Source organism: Sorex araneus, chromosome 2, assembly GCF_027595985.1.
Source record: "Sorex araneus isolate mSorAra2 chromosome 2, mSorAra2.pri, whole genome shotgun sequence".
Classification (NCBI taxonomy): domain Eukaryota; kingdom Metazoa; phylum Chordata; class Mammalia; order Eulipotyphla; family Soricidae; genus Sorex; species Sorex araneus.
Genome location: NC_073303.1, coordinates 293,201,013 through 293,221,792, shown reverse-complemented (window position 1 = coordinate 293,221,792; position 20,780 = coordinate 293,201,013). Strand labels below are relative to the sequence as shown.

The 20,780-nt window shown below is 50.2% G+C and overlaps 1 protein-coding gene across 1 annotated transcript in view; it reads left to right on the top strand.

The window, feature by feature from the left end:
• Nucleotides 1-20,780, top strand: part of VPS8 (VPS8 subunit of CORVET complex) — a 262,990-nt gene that overhangs the window by 68,278 nt on the left and 173,932 nt on the right. Inside the window, exons 17-20 of the mRNA XM_004603039.2 lie at nt 229-264; nt 1,872-1,962; nt 2,586-2,632; nt 3,765-3,854. Coding sequence (XP_004603096.2) covers nt 229-264; nt 1,872-1,962; nt 2,586-2,632; nt 3,765-3,854 — 264 coding nt within the window. The remainder of the gene's footprint in view (nt 1-228; nt 265-1,871; nt 1,963-2,585; nt 2,633-3,764; nt 3,855-20,780) is intronic.

The window sequence follows — 20,780 nt, the reverse complement described above, 5'->3', positions numbered from 1 at the left end:
CTTGTCTCTTGTGTGTAGGATTGGCGCCTTCTTGGGCTGTCGACTTACTGACTGAAGCATTTGCTTTGCTGCTTCGTGTGGGCCTTGAAGACTCTTTAGTAAATACTTGTTCCTCTGAAATGTTTACTTAGAGACATGCAGAATGATGTGAGAGAGACCTGGCCGGGATACGAGTGCTGCAAACAGAGTCTGTTAACTGGTTTTAATTTCCTTCTCTTTGCTGTCTAGTCTGTGTACGTGATGGTGCTCAGGAGCTGGAGAGAGGTGAGTCCCGAGAAGCGTCAGTTGGGGCAGTTGGAGGGATGGCGTCTTAGCGTTTTTGTTTTGATTCTGCAGGAAAAAAAAATGATTGAGATTTGCGATTCTCATTTCAGAAGTGTACATCAACACCAGGGTAACCCTGGGGTGTCTGACTTGACAAAGCTCACTGTGTAAATTAGAATTCGTTTTGGGTCCGTATATCAGAACTCAAAGTCATCGAAGTTGAACACAGTCTCTGCCTTATGTGTAAGCGCCCGGAGGAGGCAGGGCACGGAGGGGCGTGCAGGAGGCTGGCCTGCTCCTCTGCCTTCCCTGCGGGGCCAGTGGCAAGGTGTTTTTGTGTTCCAGTCTACTTCTGAGATTCGACCCACTAAGTTCACTTTTCAGGAAGTGAAAAAGAAGAGGTCTGCCTTAAAAAAAATTTTTTTTTTGAAATTTTAATCACTGAGAATTAGAAATTTATTCAAACTTTGGTTTCAGGTACACAAGGTTCCAACACCAATCCCTTCACCAGTGTCCACTTCCCTCCACCAATGTCCCCAGTTTCTCTCCTGTCTCCTAGCCTGCCTCTATGGTGGCACTTTTTCCTTTTTCTTTTTTCCCTTTTAGGCACGGTGGCTTGCAAAACTGTGACTGGTAGGGTATCATGTATATCACTTTCCCTCCTTCCAGTGCCCTAGCCTCTATCAGAGTGACCGTTTCCCCTATCGTTGTCAGAGTGCTCCCTTCCCTGACCTGTCCTCCTCCCCCCACAGTGGCAGGATTCCTGCTAAGGACCAGTTCTGGAGGGGGTCTTTTAGGGTGACATAGCGAGCAACACTGCCACTTGTCATTGGCCCGATCTTGATTCCACGGCCCGGCTCAGAGGAGCTTTATTCATCCATGCATTGATGGTGCTGGGCTGAAACGTGGAACGTGACTCATGCAGAGGACGTCCTGAGCCTCCGAGCCACATCCCAGGCCTCCGGGGGAGTTTAGACACGTGTCTGCTGTAGCCTGTGTCATCTGCACTCAAACATGACATTTCTGACTCTGGTAGGGGTGACCGGCCTCACCTGCAGAGTTGGGCCTTGTGCCCGTGTACATTAGTCTTTACAAACACCCTACTATCCTACTAATGCTTTAAGAAAAACAAAATTTTTTCCCCCCTTTATCAAAAAATATTTGGGAGGTGTTGGGGAGGGGTTGGAGGGATTATCCCAGGGTTAAGGCACCTGCCTGGCATGTGGCTGACCCTGGTTTGATCGCCGGCACTGCATGCAGTGTAGCCCTGAAGCCCTCCCATTCCCGTCACCGCTGGGCTGGCCGGGGTGGTCTGGGCGCTGCAGGGCCCACAGAGGCCAGCACTGCCTTTTCGGGTCCTCACATTGAACCGCTTGCCCGCTTGGCTGAGAATCAAGCCAATCAAGGGGGTAGGGAGGGGGAGCCCGAGATTCCCTAGTGCTCGTTGGAGGGACGACCCCTCCCGTGGAAATCAGATACTCACAGAGTTATTGGAATAATTTGAGCTACTGAGCAGCGATTCCTGGGACGTTATCAAGCATATGAGGAATTCCGACCGGTGATTTGTCAGACAAAAGCGTCTGGCTTGTCTCATTAATTTATTCCAGAGAGTGGATCATCTCCTGAAGCAAGATTGTTTCACGGAAGCGCTGGCTCTCGCCTGGTCTTTCCATGAAGGGAAAGCGAAGGCAGTCGTAGGTGAGTCCGCCTGCCATGGGCTCCCAGTAGACATGCGGTTTTGGGGGGTTTCCGGTTTTTGGGGGAGGGGACGGGATGGAGGGAATGAACAGTATTAGCCACTTAGAGTACACTTTTAGCTTATGCTTTCAGTGTTTTGTAAACCCGGTATCAAACTTTTATAGATTTTCATTGAAAAAGGTAACTGGCAAATACAGGGGAAAGACCTCTAAATGCTGCTCTTACATTTTCTCATTTCAAAAGGAAAATTGAGTATTAGAGCAACAAAGGGAAATGCAGTGACATGCTGTCTGACCCCGGAGGCGGGCGGGCAACGTTATCGGAGTGGCACAGTGTCTCACAGTTTTGTTGTTGTTTGGGGGGCCACTGCCCTCGGGGTTTTAGGGCTTACTTACTCCTCTGGCTCTGCACCCAGGGATGGCTCCTGGCAGCCCAGGGGTTGGAGCACGTGCCCTCCCCGCTGTCCTGACTCTCAGGCCCGTGCGCCTCCCATTTTGATACCTAAGGATCACTGTATATAAAGCTGTTGTTAGTGCGGGTGAGGAATAGAATTCCGAGACGGTCTTGCTTCGGCCATCGTGAGCCCAGCTTTGATTTTGTGCTGGATTTTGTGGTCTCTGCAGGATTATCCGGGGATGCCGGCAAGCGGAGGGCTGTGGTTGCCGATCGGGTGAGTCTTCTCGAGGGTTTGCGGAAGGGCAGTCCCGCTTTGCTCGCAGTGTCTGCTCCTCCCCAGGTGAGGGCGCTGCAGCCGAGGGGCAGCGTATTGAAACAATAAGTCAGGTTATAACTCCCTGTGGCCATCTTGAATGCTTTCAAAATTCCTTCTTAACAACTTTTTTTTTGCTTTTTGGGTCACACCCGGCAATGCACAGGGGTTACTCCTGGCTCATGCACTCAGGAATTACTCCTGGCCATGCTCAGGGGACCATATGGGATGCTGGGAATCGAACCCCGGTCAGCCGCGTGCAAGGCAAACGCCCTACCTGCTGTGCTATCGATCCAGCCCCCATTAACAACTTTTTCTTTTCCCCATGCTTGTCTTCTTATGCAGATGATAGAGTAGTAAAAGAGCCCAAAGACTCAGATAGAAGTCGGAGGGACCCTGAGGGTCAGGATTACTTCTGAACCTAATTATAACCCATAGAACTTTGACATTTACTCATTTTTTATACGCTGATTAGTAATTATGAGAAATAACTGCATGTGCAAGTGTTGCCCGAGGTCGCAGATTTTATTAGTCTTATTATTAACGTTGAGTGCTGATATTTCCTGCCGGCTTTGTTTCCCTAGCTCGTCCTTGATTGGCTGCGTCTGCAGTAGTCACTCCTCTGCTGGTGCCGTGCAGGCGCATTGGTGAAAGTTATATTCCAAATTAGTCTAAACATTCAGAAAAATACGAATAAGAAGAGCGGAACTTGATGACTCCTTAGACTCATGAATGATTTTCTCATTATCCGCTAAGAAGAATTGATTGTGTTCTCTAGGGAAGGCCTGCAGTGGAGGATAACCGAGGAGCTTAACTTCTATTTTTCATTTGCTGAGCAATATAGATACTACTGAGGTCTAGAGCCTGGAGATATTTATAAGAAAAGATTAGCATACTAGTATTGTCCCAGGGGCTGGGAGAAATTAGGTTGGGGCTTTAAAAATAGGGAAGCGAAGCTGCTACAATTCTTCATTATTATATCTTAAATATCGTGAATTCTGAGCCGGCGTTATGCAGGATGGTCACATAGAGTAGGTATTAAAACATCCTAGAGATCGATTTTTCTTTCTATAGCGGGCTGTTTTTCTTACAGATGGTAGAAATCTTATTCCACTATGCGGACCGAGCTCTGAAGAAGTGCCCAGACCAGGGCAAGATCCAGGTGATGGAGCAGCACTTCCAGGTACGCCTGCCCAGGGCCTGCCGGAGGCCTCGCTCCGGGCGGGTCTGGCGCCCCCTTTCATGCTTGTCGTGGCCGGAGGAGCACCAGGCGAGGTGGACACACCGATACCACCACATCCTGCTGGGGCTCACCCTTGAATCTCCTTTAATGAAAACCCAGTGCACTGCTGGTACCCACCCCCCCAGAATGGCTTTCAGTGTTCGAGCTCCGCGGCAGGATTTGCGGAGTGCTCAGAAGGAGAAAACCTTGAAGTAGCAGGTGCGCGGCCACGTGGGAGCACGGGAGGGGTGAGAGCACGGGAGGGGAGAGAGCACGGGAGGGGAGAGAGCACGGGAGGGGTGAGAGCACAGGAGGGGAGAGAGCACGGGAGGGGTGAGAGCACGGGAAGGGTGAGAGCACGGGAGGGGAGAGAGCACGGGAGGGGTGAGAGCACAGGAGGGGAGAGAGCACGGGAGGGGAGAGAGCACGGGAGGGGAGAGAGCACGGGAGGGGTGAGAGCACGGGAGGGGTGAGAGCACGGGAGGGGTGAGAGCACGGGAGGGGTGAGAGCACGGGAGGGGAGAGAGCACGGGAGGGGTGAGAGCACGGGAGGGGTGAGAGCACGGGAGGGGAGAGAGCACGGGAGGGGTGAGAGCACGGGAGGGGAGAGAGCACGGGAGGGGTGAGAGCACGGGAGGGGTGAGAGCACGGGAGGGGAGAGAGCACGGGAGGGGTGAGAGCACGGGAGAGGAGAGAGCACGGGAGGGGAGAGAGCACGGGAGGGGTGAGAGCACGGGAGGGGAGAGAGCACGGGAGGGGTGAGAGCACGGGCTCTTATGTGAAAGAGAAGGATGGAGCAGGAAGGCACAGCACCTGCTCAGATTACCTGGCACTCACCACAGGAAGTCACTTCTCCAAGGAGCCCCTCAAGAGCAGACCAGTCCCTCCCTCCCCTCCCCACTACCCCCTCTCCCCCTCCCTCTCCCTCTCCTTCTTCTTCTTTTCCCTCTCTCCCCCTCTTCTCCCCCTCCTTCTCCCTCTCCCTTTTGGCTCTCTCATCCCTTAGCACCACCTTTGTACCTGCCTCCCCTGACCTAGCCCCTGTTGCTTCTCATCTGTTTCTTCTCCCCCTCCCCTTCGCTCTTTCTTTCTTCTCCCTGTACTCTGGGGCCAAGGTTGGTCTGGACATCCCCCTTTCTCAGAACATTGTATTCCCTCTTCCAATTATTCTAAATACCACATATAATTGATGTCATCTCTGTTTCTCCTTCTCCTGGCTTACTTCATTTAGCATGAGGTCTTCTATTTCCATCCATGTTGCTGTGCACTGCATGATTTCATCATTGCTCACAGCTGTGTAATACTCCGTTGTGTATATATACTGCATCTTGATGAGCCACTGATCTGTCAGTGGCCATCCAGGGGGATTCAGAGTCCTAGCTCTTGTACCAAGTGCTTTGTTGCAGATCTTTTTCTTCCCCCATTTCTAGACCCCTGTCTCTCCCCCCACCTCCTCTTAACAGATAGTTGGAGTCTATCACAGTCGTCAGACACCTTCTAAAAAAGAACCTGATGGAAAAATTTGGGCTGTTGGGGGAGGAGGAGAGCATATATGGTGTCAGTCACTTGTTTTGTTGTTGTTTCAAAGCAATTCTTAAAAAATATGTAAAAGCCTTTCTCTGCTGTGAGCGATTCAGAATTTGCCGTGGGCAGGATTGGGCACGAATGGGTGCCTTGTGACCCAGTGTTGCTGGGTGCTAAGAGCATCCCCGGTCCCTGGGCACTGGGTGTTAGTGAGAAAGCATCCATGATGGTCCTTGGGCGCCGAGTGACAGTGAGAGAGCACCATGGTGGCCCTTGGACCTTGAGTGATAGAGAGCAGCCGCAGTCCATGGGTGCCGAGTGATAGTGGAGAGCAGCCACGGTCTTCGGGTGCCGAGTGACAGTGAGAGGGCAGCCACGGCCCTTGCTATCCCGAAGCTGACAGAGTAGCAAAGAAGCTTCTCTTGTGAGCACTCATGGGCGGGTTTAGAAACGTAGGGGCTTTGAAGTCCTGGCAGCCGGGCACCGACGACGTCTTCCTCTAGTTGTGATTGAGGCTCGGAGTTCTGGAAGCTCCGGCGACAGACAAGGTAGTTAAGCTCTGGTTCAGGGGCGAACCTGGTTTCCTGCACAGTTCACTTGACCACCACAGATGTGTGTTTTCAGCAGAGCCATTTTAGTTGCTGTTTGACACACAGCCCCTTAAATTTATCGGTAAAGAGTGAAATATTTGGGGGTTGGAGCGATAGCACAGCGGGGAGGGCGTTTGCCTTGCACGCGGCCGACCTGGGTTCGATTCCCAGCATCCTATATGGACCCCTGGGCACTGCCAGGGGTGATTCCTGAGTGGAGAGCCAGGAGTAACCCCTGTGCATTGCCGGGTGTGACCCAAAAAGCAAAAAAAAAAAAAAAAAAAAGTGAAATACTAAGAAGAGATCACCTCAGGATCAGGGATGTGTGTGGCTCAGCTGGTGGGCCGCGTGCCTTGCACATGTGTGGCTCTGGGGTCCATCCCTGGCTCTCCACGGCCCTGCTCCTCCTGCACCACCAGGTGTAGCCCCGAGAGCCCACCCTGCACCAAATCCAGGCACTCTGGGGTGTGGGTAGGCCCCCACCCCCTCACCACATAGAAGAAGAGAGAATTTAGCGGGGAGATAAAGCATTTGGGGGCAGGGCTGTTGGGCACAGTACCTTGTGAGTACAAGTCATTTTGTAAGTCGGTGCGGAATATATAGGGAAAAAAGCTCGATATTTTAGCAGGCGGCTGTGTATTGCCAAAAGGTTACCAGTGTTGATGGGAAAGTTAGCTGTTAACCAAAAGAATGACATTTAGGAGAGAAGTTTGGCCTTTGGGAGTAGACTTTGTGGAGCGTGCTTGGAGTTGCTCATGAGGGTCCAGTGTGGGTGAACCGTAGGAACTAATGAGGGGGTGTGCTGTGTGTAGTATAAAAGCTAATGAGGGATGTGTGTTGTGTATAATATAAAAGCTAATGAGCTGTGCACGTTTTGTGTCCCACAGAAACTGATGAGGGATGTGTGTGTGTGTGTGTGTGTGTGTGTGATGTGTGATGTATAAAATAAAAAGCACCAAGCTGGGGCATGTCAGCAGCAAACTAATTTTTCAAAAAGTGATGTTCTAATGGGAAAATATGAAAGACTCTCAGCTTGATAGGGACCTTAAATGATGAATTTTAATACAAAATTGATGAAGAAGTCAGCTGCGTGGTGAGGTGTTCCCTAACCACCGAGATAATCTATTGGAAGTTTCTACTAGAAAGAAAATCTGAATTAAAAAAGAAAATCTGGTTTGTTAATGATCTAGTTGCGTAGGTGCAAAGGATCCGGTGGTGGAAATCGGTATTCCGCATTTATTTATGCTTGGCTTTTGGGCCACACCCAGAAGGTGAGGCGTGGGCCGCTCCTCTCAGCTCTGTGCTCAGGGTTGCTTCCCGGGGCGCCAGCATGCAGCCCCTCACGCCATCTCTCCAGCCCGTGTGTACCCACTGTCCACCCGTAATTGAGGAGGGAGGAGGGCTAGACTTCAGAGAGAAAATGGTCTGCTGCATTTGGAAGGCTGTAGCGACGGGCCTGGGGAGAGAGCTCGCCGTCTCCCAGTAGGGTTCAGGGTTGGCTCTGCTGCCACACTCCCCGTCCCCAGCACTGCTGGGTGTGTCCCAGACTCTCCTCAGCGCTGCTGGGGTAACTGGGCATCCTCGGGCCCCTCAACGCTTCTCCCCCACAGAAAGAGACTATAATAGTGGTTTGAAAAATACGCACCATGTGACTACTTAAATTGTAGAGAGCAGGTATTAAATGTGTGCGTATGTATATATATATATATATATTTGGGGGGGAGACATTGCTTCTCATGGTTATAGACTCAGAAGAAACAAAGGGATTCATAAAGAACAGGAAATTCCTAAATTTTGACATAATAGCCACAAACATTTCAAAGAGAAAGGAGAATGGGAGCAGTGTTGGGAGAAGAACCGAGCCACGAAGCACAGAACAGACGCAGCAGTGCCGAGACGCAGATGCCCAGGGCCCCCGGGGGAAAGCCCCCGGCCCCGTGGAACCGGCAGCAAGGATAGTGGGGCGCCCCAGGTTCTGAAAAGGGCTCTTCTCCGAGCACAGGCCGCAGGGCAAGGGCGGGGTGAAAACATCATGGTATTTATTTTATTTTATTTTTGCAGAGTTCAGATGAAGATTTTATTAAAGAGAGGGGGAAAATAAAAAGGAAAAAGGCCAGGAAGCCCACCCATGAGAGGGAGAGAGCTTGGGGCTGGAGCGATAGCACAGCCAGTAGGGCGTTTGCCTTGCATACAGCCAACCCGGGTTCGAATCCCAGCATCCCGTATGGTCCCCTGAGCACCGCCAGGGGTAATTCCTGAGTGCAGAGCCAGGAGTAACCCCTGTGCATCGCCAGGGTGACCCAAAAAGCAAAAAAAAAAAAAAGAGGCAGGGAGCTCTCTTCTGCAGGATTGAAAAATATATTTTATTTTAAAATATATTTTAATTTAATATGATATTTTAATTTAATTCTCACAACAGATCCACTTTTTTTTTTCTTTTTGGGTCACACCCAGCGATGCTCAGGGGTCACTCCTGGCTCTGCACTCAGGAATTACCCCTGGCCATGCTCAGGGGACCATATGGGATGCTGGGAATCAAACCCGGGTTGGCCGCACGTAAGGCAAACGCCCTACCCGCTGTGCTATCGCTCCAGCCCCCAGATCCACTTCTTACCCCCATGTTATACGTGAGGGATTGAGACCGAGAGGTTAAGTGACTTTCCAGAGTAATGTTGCTGACGCGAAGTAGGGCCAGGGTTCAGACCCAGATCTTTTCGACTCCAAAGCCTCACCACTCACAAGCCATTTTACCATACAATTATTTTCAGAACCAAGTGCAAGGAAAGGCTTGGTGAGCGGGAGGCGGGGGGCATTAGTAGGTGGTCAAAAATTAGACTAACAATGAATATCTAAGCAGTTTAATGCCTACCGTGTAATAGTACAGGCACTGTCACCACCCCTTTTGCATAGTAGCTCTTTTAAGTTTTATGCCTCTATGAAGTAGTTGCAGATATTATACTTACGAATGAAACTGAGGCACATGTGCCAGCTTGTTCTAGGTCAGATCGATGGTGAGCTGCAGTGCTTGGGCCAGAATCCAGGTCTTTGGGTTTCTTTGGGTCTATATTTGGGCCTCTGGGCGCCAGCACTTACTATTTTGCTTCTCTTTACTTGAGCACAGAGAATGACTGGTCTGGAAATGGCAAAGCCCAGACAAACTTTTCAGTGATGAGCACCGAAGCCCAGAGTATGTGGCATAAAGCAGAACAGTTCATATTGTTCAGATCTCAGGAATCACTGGAATTGAATCTGGGATGTCACTGAAACAGTCTGAACCGTTGTTAATATTTTGTGCGTCACTTCAGTTTTCTACTAAGCTTGATTTAGTCTAAATGTGGAGGCTTAAGAAGAGGAGGCACAATTAATTTCACTTAGATGACAGTTTTATTCTGGAAAAGGTCATCTTCCATCCATGAGGAAAAGTGAAATAAATATATAGTTGATAAGGCAAAAAAAATCAGCCATCGTAAGTGTTTAACTAAAGCGTTGTGGCTGGACAGTTGTCCAGTGCGTAAGGCACTTGCCTTGCTTGTCACTGTCCTGGTTTAGATCACCGGACCATGATGGTCCCCTGAGGACCGCCAGGAGTGATCCCTGAGTGAGCACAGGGTCAGGAGTAAGGCCTGAGCACTACTGGATGTGGCCCCCAAATAAAAAATAAACAAAATATTTAATTATGAAATAACAAAGTAATTAAATAGGTTGGCTCAAGTGAAGAGTCACTTTTTTTTTTTTTTTTTTTTTTTTTTTTTTTTTTTTTTTTTTGCTTTTTGGGTCACACCTGGCGATGCACAGGGGTTACTCCTGGCTTTGCACTCAGGAATTACCCCTGGCCGTGCTCAGGGGACCATATGGGATGCTGGGATTTGAACCCGGGTCGGCCGCGTGCAAGGCAAACGCCCTACCCGCTGTGCTATCTCTCCAGCCCCTGAAGAGTCACTTTAAAAGAACAATGAACATGTCACACTTCCCTGTGGGGACCTGATGCATTTGTGTGCACTTGCTGTGAGTTCACCTGAGAATAACTGTGAAACTTACACATTGCCGTCTGAAGGGACCGGGAGGACGGTCCGTTCATGCATTTGCCTATGCCGTACGTCTCGATTTCTTCCCAGTGTTTGCCTGCGTTTTCTATCATTCACAGTGCTGAAGTAGATGAGTAAATAGGAGAGACAATAGATTTGTAGCTGGATAAATATCCCGACCCAATGGGCATTCTTGGGAGGCTTAATATGAATTATATTCTAGCATACTCATCCAAGTTTGTATCATTAATGTGGATGAAGATGTAATGAATGGATTGTCAGACTTAGGTGGCATGTGGGGCCATGTAACCATTAGGACGTGAGGTGGAGAATTTCACTGCGTAGGAAATTCAGCTTGTCAGTGGGGTGCTGAGCTCCAGACAGGGTGGTGGAGGGTTTATCAACAGTGAGTTACACACACACACACACACACACACACACACACACACACACACACACACTCTGAGGGTTTATCAACAGTGAGTTACAAACACACACACACACACACACACTGAGGGTTTATCAACAGTGAGTTGCAAACACACACACACACACAGGGTTTATCAACAGTGAATTACAAACACACATACACACCACACGCACACTCTCTTTCTCTCTGTCTCTCTCTGTCTCTCTCTGTTTCTCTGTCTCTGTCTCTCTCTCTCTCTCTCTCTCTCTCCATTCATCCGAGGAGAAAGCCAGAGGAGATATACATTCTGTTCTGTAGTCAGAAGATGAATTGTGGCCATGGAAGTACTTACTGGAGAGCAGGGCGATCTGGCCAGGGCGGTTGGAAATCAGAATGTGTAGTTCAGTCTAAGTGGACTTGAAGTCCAAGAGCTGCCTCAGAATTCACAGCCCTTGGACTCGGCAGCACCCAGCTACCACAAGTATCAGAATGCAGGGAGGCTGGCCGACAGCCCTGGAGAGCTCTGAAAAGACCCTCTCTGCTGGATGGGAGATGCAGCATCAGTCTCCAGAAACCATCCTCATGGGATGCGGGTACCCTCTAATCAGCCTGGATGAGGTGCCTTTGATGATGGGTTTCTACCACAGTTCAAACGCTGCGAGTTTCCGTGTGACCAGTAGGTGGCACTCATGACTGCTGCCGCTACTCAGTCCTGTGTCCTGGCTGGGCGCCGCGCCTGCCCGCCCCCCGCCGCTAGCCTGCGGGGCGGCCAGGGCTTCCTCTCCTGAGAGTCGGATCAGTATTTTGTCCTGTCCTAATTATAGAAGGTGACTTTTTTTTTCATCTTCTGATGGTTTTGATAGGTTGTGACTTTTATTTTTCTAGATCCTGAACCTTTTAACTAGAATTCGTAAAACCCGAGACGGAGGGGCAGAGTGATAATATTCTGTCTCGTAATAGCTTTGCCTTTTCTCTGGCCAAACATTCGTCTTCTCCAAAGTCAGCAGCGCATAAATCCCGCCCTTGTCTGGCACAGTCCCGGTAGTCTTGATGCCTCCTATGTGCTCCTTGGGTTTCGGAGGTCGGGGAGGGCTGCTGGGCTTGTTCCCAGTGGGGGCTGCTGGGGCCTTTCCCGTGCAGAGCACGAGCTCGGCCCCCTCGGGCTCTCGCTGACCCATAGCAGTGTTTGAAAAGTGGGAGTCAGAGGTGGGAAGGAGACAGATGAGAAGCGACAGGGGCCAGGGTGGGATTCAGGGACAAAGGCGGAACTAAGGAGTGACCGAGCCAGATATCTGAACCACAGAGTCAGAAAGCCTCCGACCTCAACAACCAAACTTAGAAGGCGCCTGTCAGCCCATCGAGAGGGCAGGCCGGGGCTGGGCGGGGGCTGGGGAAGGAGGCTGGGACGGTGGCGGAGGGCAGTTGGCACTGGGGTGCGGTTGGTGCTGCACTGCTGCGTGCATACAGCTCCGCTGTGAATGAGTCACGGCGCTTTAGTAATGTGGAAAGAAAAAAATTAAAAGAATATATTTTAAGTGGAACCTCTGTCATTAGTCACTGTGAAGCTCTGTTCCCGGCCCCCTTTTACATTCCCAGGGGGACGGATCGCTCAAGGCCACTGGCACCTCACAGCAGTAGGTGTGTTTCTGCCACGGGGTCCAGTGACCAGAAGCTCAGCCCGGAGTGGGCAGTAGGAACTTCTCTCGCTCACGATTTTCCTGAAGTGATCTGGGGAAGAGGCAAGGATGCTGGTGCCCAGCACGTCACCTTGTCCCAGGTTGCTGGGAATGTTCATTCTGGGGAGCTGGGGTCTTTCCTGCAAGATTCTTTTGCCTTCATACCTGAAAAGAAGAGGAAAGATCCATAAGTGCATGAGCACACACACACACACACATAAACTGCACACACACACACGCGCACACACGCACACACACACACACACACACACACACACACCACACACCCCCACACCCCTGCAGGGCTGCCCCTGGGCTCTGGGTTGCTGGAGGAGTACCAGCTGCCAGGCTCCGAGCAACGGTTATGGGCCACACTTCGTGCAAATGGACCCATGCATTTATACGTACTTATTTTTACGATGGTGTTTCTGCTCTATGTGCTTATTTTCACGTGTCTGTGTACAGATGCTGTGTGTGTGTGTGTGTGTGTGTGTGTGTGTGTGTACATACATATGCTCGTCTTTGTTAAAGTTAAGGATCATTTTCGTATGAATGAAATTGTTGTGGTTTTCCTCGCCCAATTGACTTTGAAAATATAAATTCTGAGGGCTGGGGATATGACTCAAGCGGCAGAGCATATGTGTTGCATGTGCAGGACCCTGGCTTTGATCACGGGCACCATCTGGCATCCCCACACCCCAGCCCTGCCAGGAGTTGCCCCGCTGGCCCCCAAGCACCCACCTGGCCAGGGTGTCTCTGTGTCGCCCTTGGGCCCCCAGGGTGCTGTTGGGTTAGGAAGGACGGGATGGTGAGGGAAGGGCTGGGATGGGAGGAAGAGGGAAGAAATGAAGAGAATTAGGCCCTTGCTCCAAGAAGCAAAGGAATGAGCATCTGCCATCGCTCCCCCCCTTTACAACATCACAATAAAATGGTGAAAGCCAGAGATTATATCTTCACTTGGCAGATGGTGAGATTGTTAGAATAAAATAAAAATCACCTATTCAGCCAAACAGTTGACAGGCTTAAAAATCAGGTGTTTTTTTTTGTTGTTGTTGTTGTTATTGTTTTTAGTTTGTTTGCTCTTTTGTGTTCAGTGTTTTATTCAGATAGCCACCTTGCATTTAAAAAATCTTAAATAGAAATGAATCATGAGCAAGAGAAACAATCTCCTTCGGTCAGGGGTAGGGCTGCTCATGGAAGACATTAGAGAAATACTCCCCTCCCTTCGGTTTTTATTTATTTTTATTTGGACACTGTGGTTTATAATATTGTCTAATTTTAATTGCTTTAATTCTTGAGGTAAAAGTTTCAGTCGTTCCTCAGGGACATTCTGTAAGCTTTTGAGAGTGAGAGAAGCAGGCATTGCGTTAAAGCACATGCCGCATTTCAGGCCAGGGTGACAGGACCGCAGGTGGGTACTCGGCACGTATTTGAACCATGTTCGATCCCGGCACTCCAGATGATTCCCCAAGACCCACCAGGGTGGTACCCAAACTAGAACCAACTTCTTTCTCTATCCCTCTCTACCTTCCATCCTGCCTCCCACCCTCTTTCCCTTTCTCCCCCCTTTTTTTTTTTTTAAAAAAAAGCATATCCATATTTAAAGCATGTATTGTTCGTGATGCCTGTGTAGTCCTCAGCAGCACTTGGTACAGTAAAGATAAAGGATGTGTAAAAAATCCAGGAACGGTCAAGTGTGTTCAAGGGCTCTTGGGGTGGTGCGCTCGCTCTCTCTCTCTCTCTCTCTCTCTCTCTCTCTCTCTCTCTCTCCGCTCACGTTCGGTGCTCTCGAGCTGTGTATGGACCGGATCGGGATGGCTCCTCCTTTGTGCTCTGCTTCTGTGTATGCTGCTGTGCTCTCTTCTGTCTGTCTCTCTGTCTCTGACTCTGTCTCTGTCGTCTCTCCTCTGGTCTCTTCTGACCTCTCTCTATCTCTGTCATCTCTCCTCTGGTCTTCCGATCTCTCTACCAATCTTTCTTCCGGATCTCTCCTACTTCTCTTTCTCTGGAGCCCCACTCGGTCTCACTTCTGACTCTAACCCTGATTCTGATTCTCACTCCTTTGCTCTTATGGTCTTAGTTTATGTAGCAGTCATATAGGGTGGGGATACAAAGGTGGGTTGAACATTAACAAATCAACAAAGAGGTGTAAGGCCACTCCTCCAGGAGATTAACTGAAGGACCAAATCTCATCTAAGGAGATTACTCCAGAGTACTAGGAGATCTGCTTAAGGGCGGGATCCCATCCAAGGTGTGTCGCTTTCTTCTTTCCTCAGCTAGAAATCCACTTAAATAGTTGTAGTAAATTTACTTCTAATGTTTCTAGCAGTGTCATTCTGTATGAGCACAGTAAGAGATATATCAAACTTAAGTTTGGTTCTTCCTGAGGACATTCACTATATATTCCAGACCACAGTCCTCGGGCCAGGTTAGTCTTCCTAACCCCAGTAGGGTCCTAGTCTTGTCGTTACTTTTGGATCATGACAGCATTTGTCTATGACCATGCTCTCAACTCATAGTTGAGCATTGTGGTGCTTTGGCCTGGCCCATTTCGATGCCAGGGTAGCTCACAGCTTGCCCTGGGTTCATCCAGTCCCTCATCGGGACCCTGCTTTTGGGGTGCTAGGAACTCAGGGCAACTCAGTCGAGAAAGCAGATACCCAGGAGTGAATATTATTGGAATCAGTCAACTCCAAAGTTACAAAGCATAATATTAACTGTCTTCCTATGTCCATACAGAAAGGACATTGCTTTAGGGTAAACTAAGTTTCCTGCAGCAAGGCTGAAAGGACAAACCCAATGTTATCCTACAGTGATGAGCTATTTAAATTATATATGTGTACATATATATCCCGTTGCTCATCGATTTGTTCGAGCGGGCACCAGTAACGTTTCTCATTGAGAGACTTATTGTTACTGTTTTTTGCATATATATCTATGTATATATACATATATATATGCAAAATGAGGATATATATAATAGTTTTAAAGACGGCTCCTCGCAGTACACTGTAAAGACAGCTTCGGTGCACGAGGGAGCCCGTTGTCGGTGCTGATTGCAGGCTGGTGTGGACGCCTGTGTGGAGCCCGGCTCTCACTGATGTGTGCTGCTTTAAGGGAAGGAGCGTCCTTCCTGTTCTCCTTCCCTGCAGGGCCTGGCAGGAGCAGCCTTGCAGACGAGTGAAGCGGGGGGAGCCTCAGCCTGGGCAGCAGTGGCCCATGGGAGGGTTGTTGCAAGTACGCCCGGAGCCCCCGAGAATGCTGGCTGCCTGGCTCTGACTCTGGGTGCTCTGCAGAGGTGGGGAGCCCCTGGGTGCTGGGCTGCTGTGCCGGGGTCCGGGAGTGGGCACGAGGCCACCTGGCTGGCCTCTTTATCCGAGTCAGGGAAAGACAGCTACAGGCCTGAGGTGGGGCACTCCCCGGGGTTCCATCCCCCACACTCCCTGTGGTCCCCCCAAGCCCGCCAGGAGGAGCCCCTGAGCCCAGAGCCGGGAGTAAGCACTGCTGGGTGTGACCCCAAAACAAAAACGTGGATTCATCACCCCAGAGGCCGGGGTCAGAGAAGGAAATAATTGAGGAAGGAGAGTAACGGGGAATGTGGGTGATGTTTGGGAGGGGCAGAGACTATAGACTCAGCAACAGGGAAAGTGGGCACTCTAAGCTACAGCCGCCAGCCTTCGCAGGTGCCTCTCGGGGGGCTGGGCTGGGCTGGGCTGGGGGACTTGGGAACACTGGTGGAGGGAAGTTGACACTTGCAGTGGGATTGGTGCTCGAATATGTCTAAAACCTAACTCTCAATAATTTTGTAAATCACGGTTTTTAAATGAGATTCAAAAATAATCTTGGCTTCAGCTGATATCTGGTACATGGTTTTAAATGCTTAAAATAGAATAAATAAAAAGTTCAGGCTTCTTAAAAAAGCCAGATTGAGTGCATGGATGGCTCAGCTCCACTCGAGTGAGTTCAGGGCAGGAAAGGCAGGAACCCGAGCATCCAGCGAGGTGGGGTAGGCCACACCAGGGAGGGGTCGTGAGGATGGCGGCAGACTGCAGCCGTGTAACTGACTACACGCCTCACGCCGCTGTTTCCCCAGGACAGCCCATCACTGCAGGCTCCTGCCTACTCGAAGGAGGGTGCCCCCCAGGCCGGGGTGCTGGCCAGATAGGGACAGGGAGGTCGGAGGGGAAAAGAGCTTGGGAGCAACTGCCGAGGGACTTTGCACTCAGGCATCACTCCTTGGGGCGCTTGGGGCCTCCCTGTGGGTCTGGGTTCAGAGCAGGGTCCGCTGCGTGTCAGGCAAGTGCCTTAACCCCTGTATGCTCACAGTGTATGTCTGTGCGTTTTTTTTTTTTTCTTTTGGGTCACACTGGCGATGCACAGGCGTTACTCCTGGCTCTGCACTCAGGAATTACTCCTGGCGGTGCTTGGGGGACCATATGGGATGCTGGGAATCAAACCTGGGTCGGCCACATGCAAGGCAAAAGCCCTACCCACTGTGCTATCACTCCAGCCCCAAATGTCTGTGTTTTTATTGATTTATTTTTATGGTTCCAGGAATTAGGATGTGGGCAGGGCTCGTGCCCAGCCGCAGACTCTCGCTCCGGCTTCCCTCTGCAGTTAGATCCAGCTCTGGTGCACCCCGAGTGTGGCTCTGGACTTTGCAGTCACTTTCTGGTTGCTGAAGCAAGCCGTCGTCTCGGGGATAGGCCCGTGATCATGCTTGTCTTCGAGTTGTATCTTTAAAGTGTTGGTCTCTGGCTTTGGGGCTCCGTAGGTTTGCTTCCTTCTCGTCCTTGCCTGATAACTTCCTGCCCAACAGCTTATATTTGAAACATAGTAATTTAGCCCCGTTGGGCGTAATCATTCTCAGCCCTTCCCCACGCCCCAGCATGGAATCTCCCATGTTGTAGAGTTTAATTTCTTTCCATTTTGGGGAAGTTTTCCTCCTTTTTTGTTTCAGTGCTTTGGGGAGCAAGGGGGCGTTTGCAGGGGTTGCCCGGGTGCTCTGGGACCGTGGGGTGTTGCCCATTTGAGCAGACAACCTGTGTCAGCCCTCCGAGCAGCTCCCCAGTCTTTGGGCATAGTTTCTTTTTTAAAATTTTATTTTACTAAGGCACCATGACTTACAAAGCTACTATGAATGATGGGCTTTAGACAGGCAGAGTTCCAGCACCCTGCCCCCCCCCCGCCATTGCAGCCTCCCCCACACTGTTCCAGGCTCCCTCCCATACCCCATTCACCCCGAGCTTGCCCTCTTGACAGGCACCTTCTGGTGTTTGGTTGTGAAGTTGGCATCTCCTGATTTGTGTCGTTCATGCTATGATTTAGCTGTTTGGTGCTACCATTCCCAGCACCACTGATGTGCCCAAATCCCCTCGGGCCCTGCCTCTCACCTGTCTCTTCTTCCCCTTCCTTCTTCCCTTCTTCTTCCCTTCTTCCCTTCACTCACCTTTTTCCTTCTCCTCCCTACACTCTGGGGCCAAGGGTGATGGAGGCATCCCCACTTCTGTTTTATTTATTTACTGGCTTATGTACATTCGGCAGTACTCAGGAGTTACCCCTGGCTCTGTGCTCAGGAGTTACTCCTGATGGTGCTTGGGGGACTGTATGGGATGCCAGGGGTTGAACCAAGGTCGGCCATGTGCAAGGCTAGCCCAACCCACTGGTCCTGGCATCCCCCTTTTATTTTTATTTTTATTTTTTGCCTTTTGGGTCACACCCAGCGATGCACAGGGGTTACTTCTGGCTCTGCACTCAGGAATCACCCCTGGCGGTGCTCAGGGGACCTTATGGGATGCTGGGAATCGAACCCGGGTTGGCCGCGTGCAAAGCAAACGCCCTACCCGCTGTGCTATGGCTCCAGCCCCACTGACATCCCCCTTTTAAACCATTGCATTACTTCATCCAATTATTCTAAATACCATGTATAAGTGATATAATTTTGTGTTTATCCTTCTGGCTTACTTCGTTTAACATGATATCTTCCAGTTCCATCCATGTTGCAGTGAATTGTATGGTTTCATCATTTCTCACAGTTGCATAGTATTCCATTGTGTATATCTACCACATCTTTATGGTCCACTGATCTGTTGTTGGACATGTAGGTTGATTAGGTTGATGCCAAGTTTTAGCTGTTGTACTGCTACAGTGCTTAATGGTGCTTCGGCACATTTTCTTGAACTGTCCATTCTGTTGCTTTCCTTACTCAGATTCTGGCTATGCATATACTCATGCTTTCTCCCTCCTGCTACCCTCCCGCTGCCTCCCTCTCTACTCCCTATTTCCCTCCATGTCCAAAGATACTACAGCACACAGTTCTTTTTTTAAAACATTTTTTCTTAGTGAATCACCATGGGGTACAGTTACAGACTTACAAGCTTCCATGCTTGTGTTTCAGTCATACACTGGTCGAGTGCCCATCCCTCAGCTCACAGTTCTTCGCAGGCTTCACTGTGTTTTCATCACTGTAGTCAAAACTCCTCACCGAAGAGACCAGTGATGGCCTCAGTGTGAAATAAAGCCTCTTAAGCCAGACCTTGCTCGTCTGGGTGCTGTGGTGGACAGTGACATCATGATCATCTTCCTTTCGGGAGCTCCATGTCTTGTATAGAGTTTGTGTTTGCTCACACTTCTGGCCATCGCCCAGTTGTATTTGTTTCCATCTTCCTACGTGATTGCCCTCGGATGGCTGTATTCGTATCCACATCCCCTCATGGCTCAGAAACCTCTAATTTTGATCCAGTTGTTTCCGTTTACAGGGTCCAGTTTCTCACTGTTGAGCATCCCACTGAGCCTGCCCCTCAGGACCCCTGCAGCTCCACCTCCGCCTGGTTTCTTCCGCCCAGACGCCACACGTCGTCTTTACTCCCTCCCCTGCTCTTTTTGTTTTATTTTTATTTATTATGCTGTTTGTTTTGTTGTGTCCAGGGCTCCATACACTTTGTGGTGGGGCTGGCTGGGTTTTACATACATACACACACATACACACACACACATGTGTCACTGGGTGCCACACATTTAATTGTGTGTTTGTGCACATCCCAGCTCCAGTGCTCACCAGGGGATGCTGGGGTGCTCACGTGCTTTGAGTGGAGATTGTGCCCTGGAGCTCACAGATGTTTGCAGGATTCTCAGCAGCAGGGCCAGGGGACTGTGCTCGGTGCCCGTGGGAAGCACTCGAGGCCCAACTCCTGGCCTCACGCTTGCAGGACTGGTACCTTTCACCTCTCTCCCTTTCTCCTCTCTCCTTACCTCTTCATGGTGACATGTTCATTCAGCCGTCACTCCCACTAACGGCTGCCTGCACTTTCCAGCCACCCATCCATAGTCACCATGCGCTAGGGTCTTGCTTCATAAATGTGTAGTTCTCCTGCCTTCTCATCTGCCTGGTACCGCTACTTCAGTTCCCTCTCCCTCTCCCTCTCCCTCTCTCCCTCTCCCTCTCTCCCTCTCTCCCTCTCCCTCTCTCCCTCTCTCCCTCTCCCTCTCTCCCTCTCCCTCTCTCTCTCTCCCTCTCTCCCTTTCTCCCTCTCCCTCTCCCTCTCCCTCTCCCTCTTCCTCTCCCTCCCTCTCTTTATTCTGTCTTTTTTTTTTTTTTTAAGGAATATTTTATTGAACCACCGTGAAAACAAGAAAAAAAAATACAAAGCTTTCAGGTTTAAGTCACAGTCAAATACTGATTAAACCACCATCCCTTCACCAGTGCACCCGTTCCACCACCAAGAACCCTAATACACCCCCCTCCCACCCCACCCCCCATCTAAGTACCTAATGATATTCCCATTATTCTCTCTATATATTGAGTACATTTCATATTTCCATACAGAACTCACTATTGTTGATTGGAAATTTCCCCCAACAATCAGGCCTGCTGAATAAGCATCATCTAATAATTTCTCTTCCTTGGTAAAAGTGAAGACTTTGAGTCCGCGCGGCCGCTATCGCGGCCGCGTGGTTTTGGGTTTCTAATATTTTAGCTCAGTTCACAGTCAAAATGGATGGCTGCAAGAATCTGCTCTGTTGCCAAAATGGGTTAGGAGACCTCAGGATCACAGTCAGTAGGCGCGGAGGCTCTGCTTCTCGTGCCGCGGCTCTTGGTTCATCTCTGGGCGGAAGGCGCGCCTGGAACACCTCCCCTCCCAGGATCACCTACAGGCTACGTCACTAAAGAGAGTCCTACCTCCTGGTGGAGGGGTCTTAGAGGGTGGCTCTCACCGCGTGGCTGCTGCCGCTGCCGCCATTTTCGCTCAGAAAAATGGGGTGGAGAGGGAAAAAAATCCCTCCCCAGGCTGCACGAGGTTGTAGTTCAGTTCACAGTCAAAATGCATGGCTGCAAGAATCTGCTCTGGTGCCAAAATGGGTTAGGAGACCTCAGGATCACAGTCAATAGGCGCGGAGGCTCTGCTTCTCGTGCCGCGGCTCTTGGTTCATCCTATTCTGTCTTTTTAAATCACATCCTGCAATGCTCAGGGGTTACTCTTGGCTCTACGCTCAGGAATTGCTCCTGGTAGTGCTCGGGAACCATATGGGATGCCGGAGATCAGACCTGGGTCGGCTGTGTGCAAGGCACACGCCCTACTTGCTTTACTGTCGCTCCAGCCCTGAGTTCAGTTCTCTTTTGCTCTCCTTGACTACTGTATTAACTTTCTATCTCAGTCTTGGTT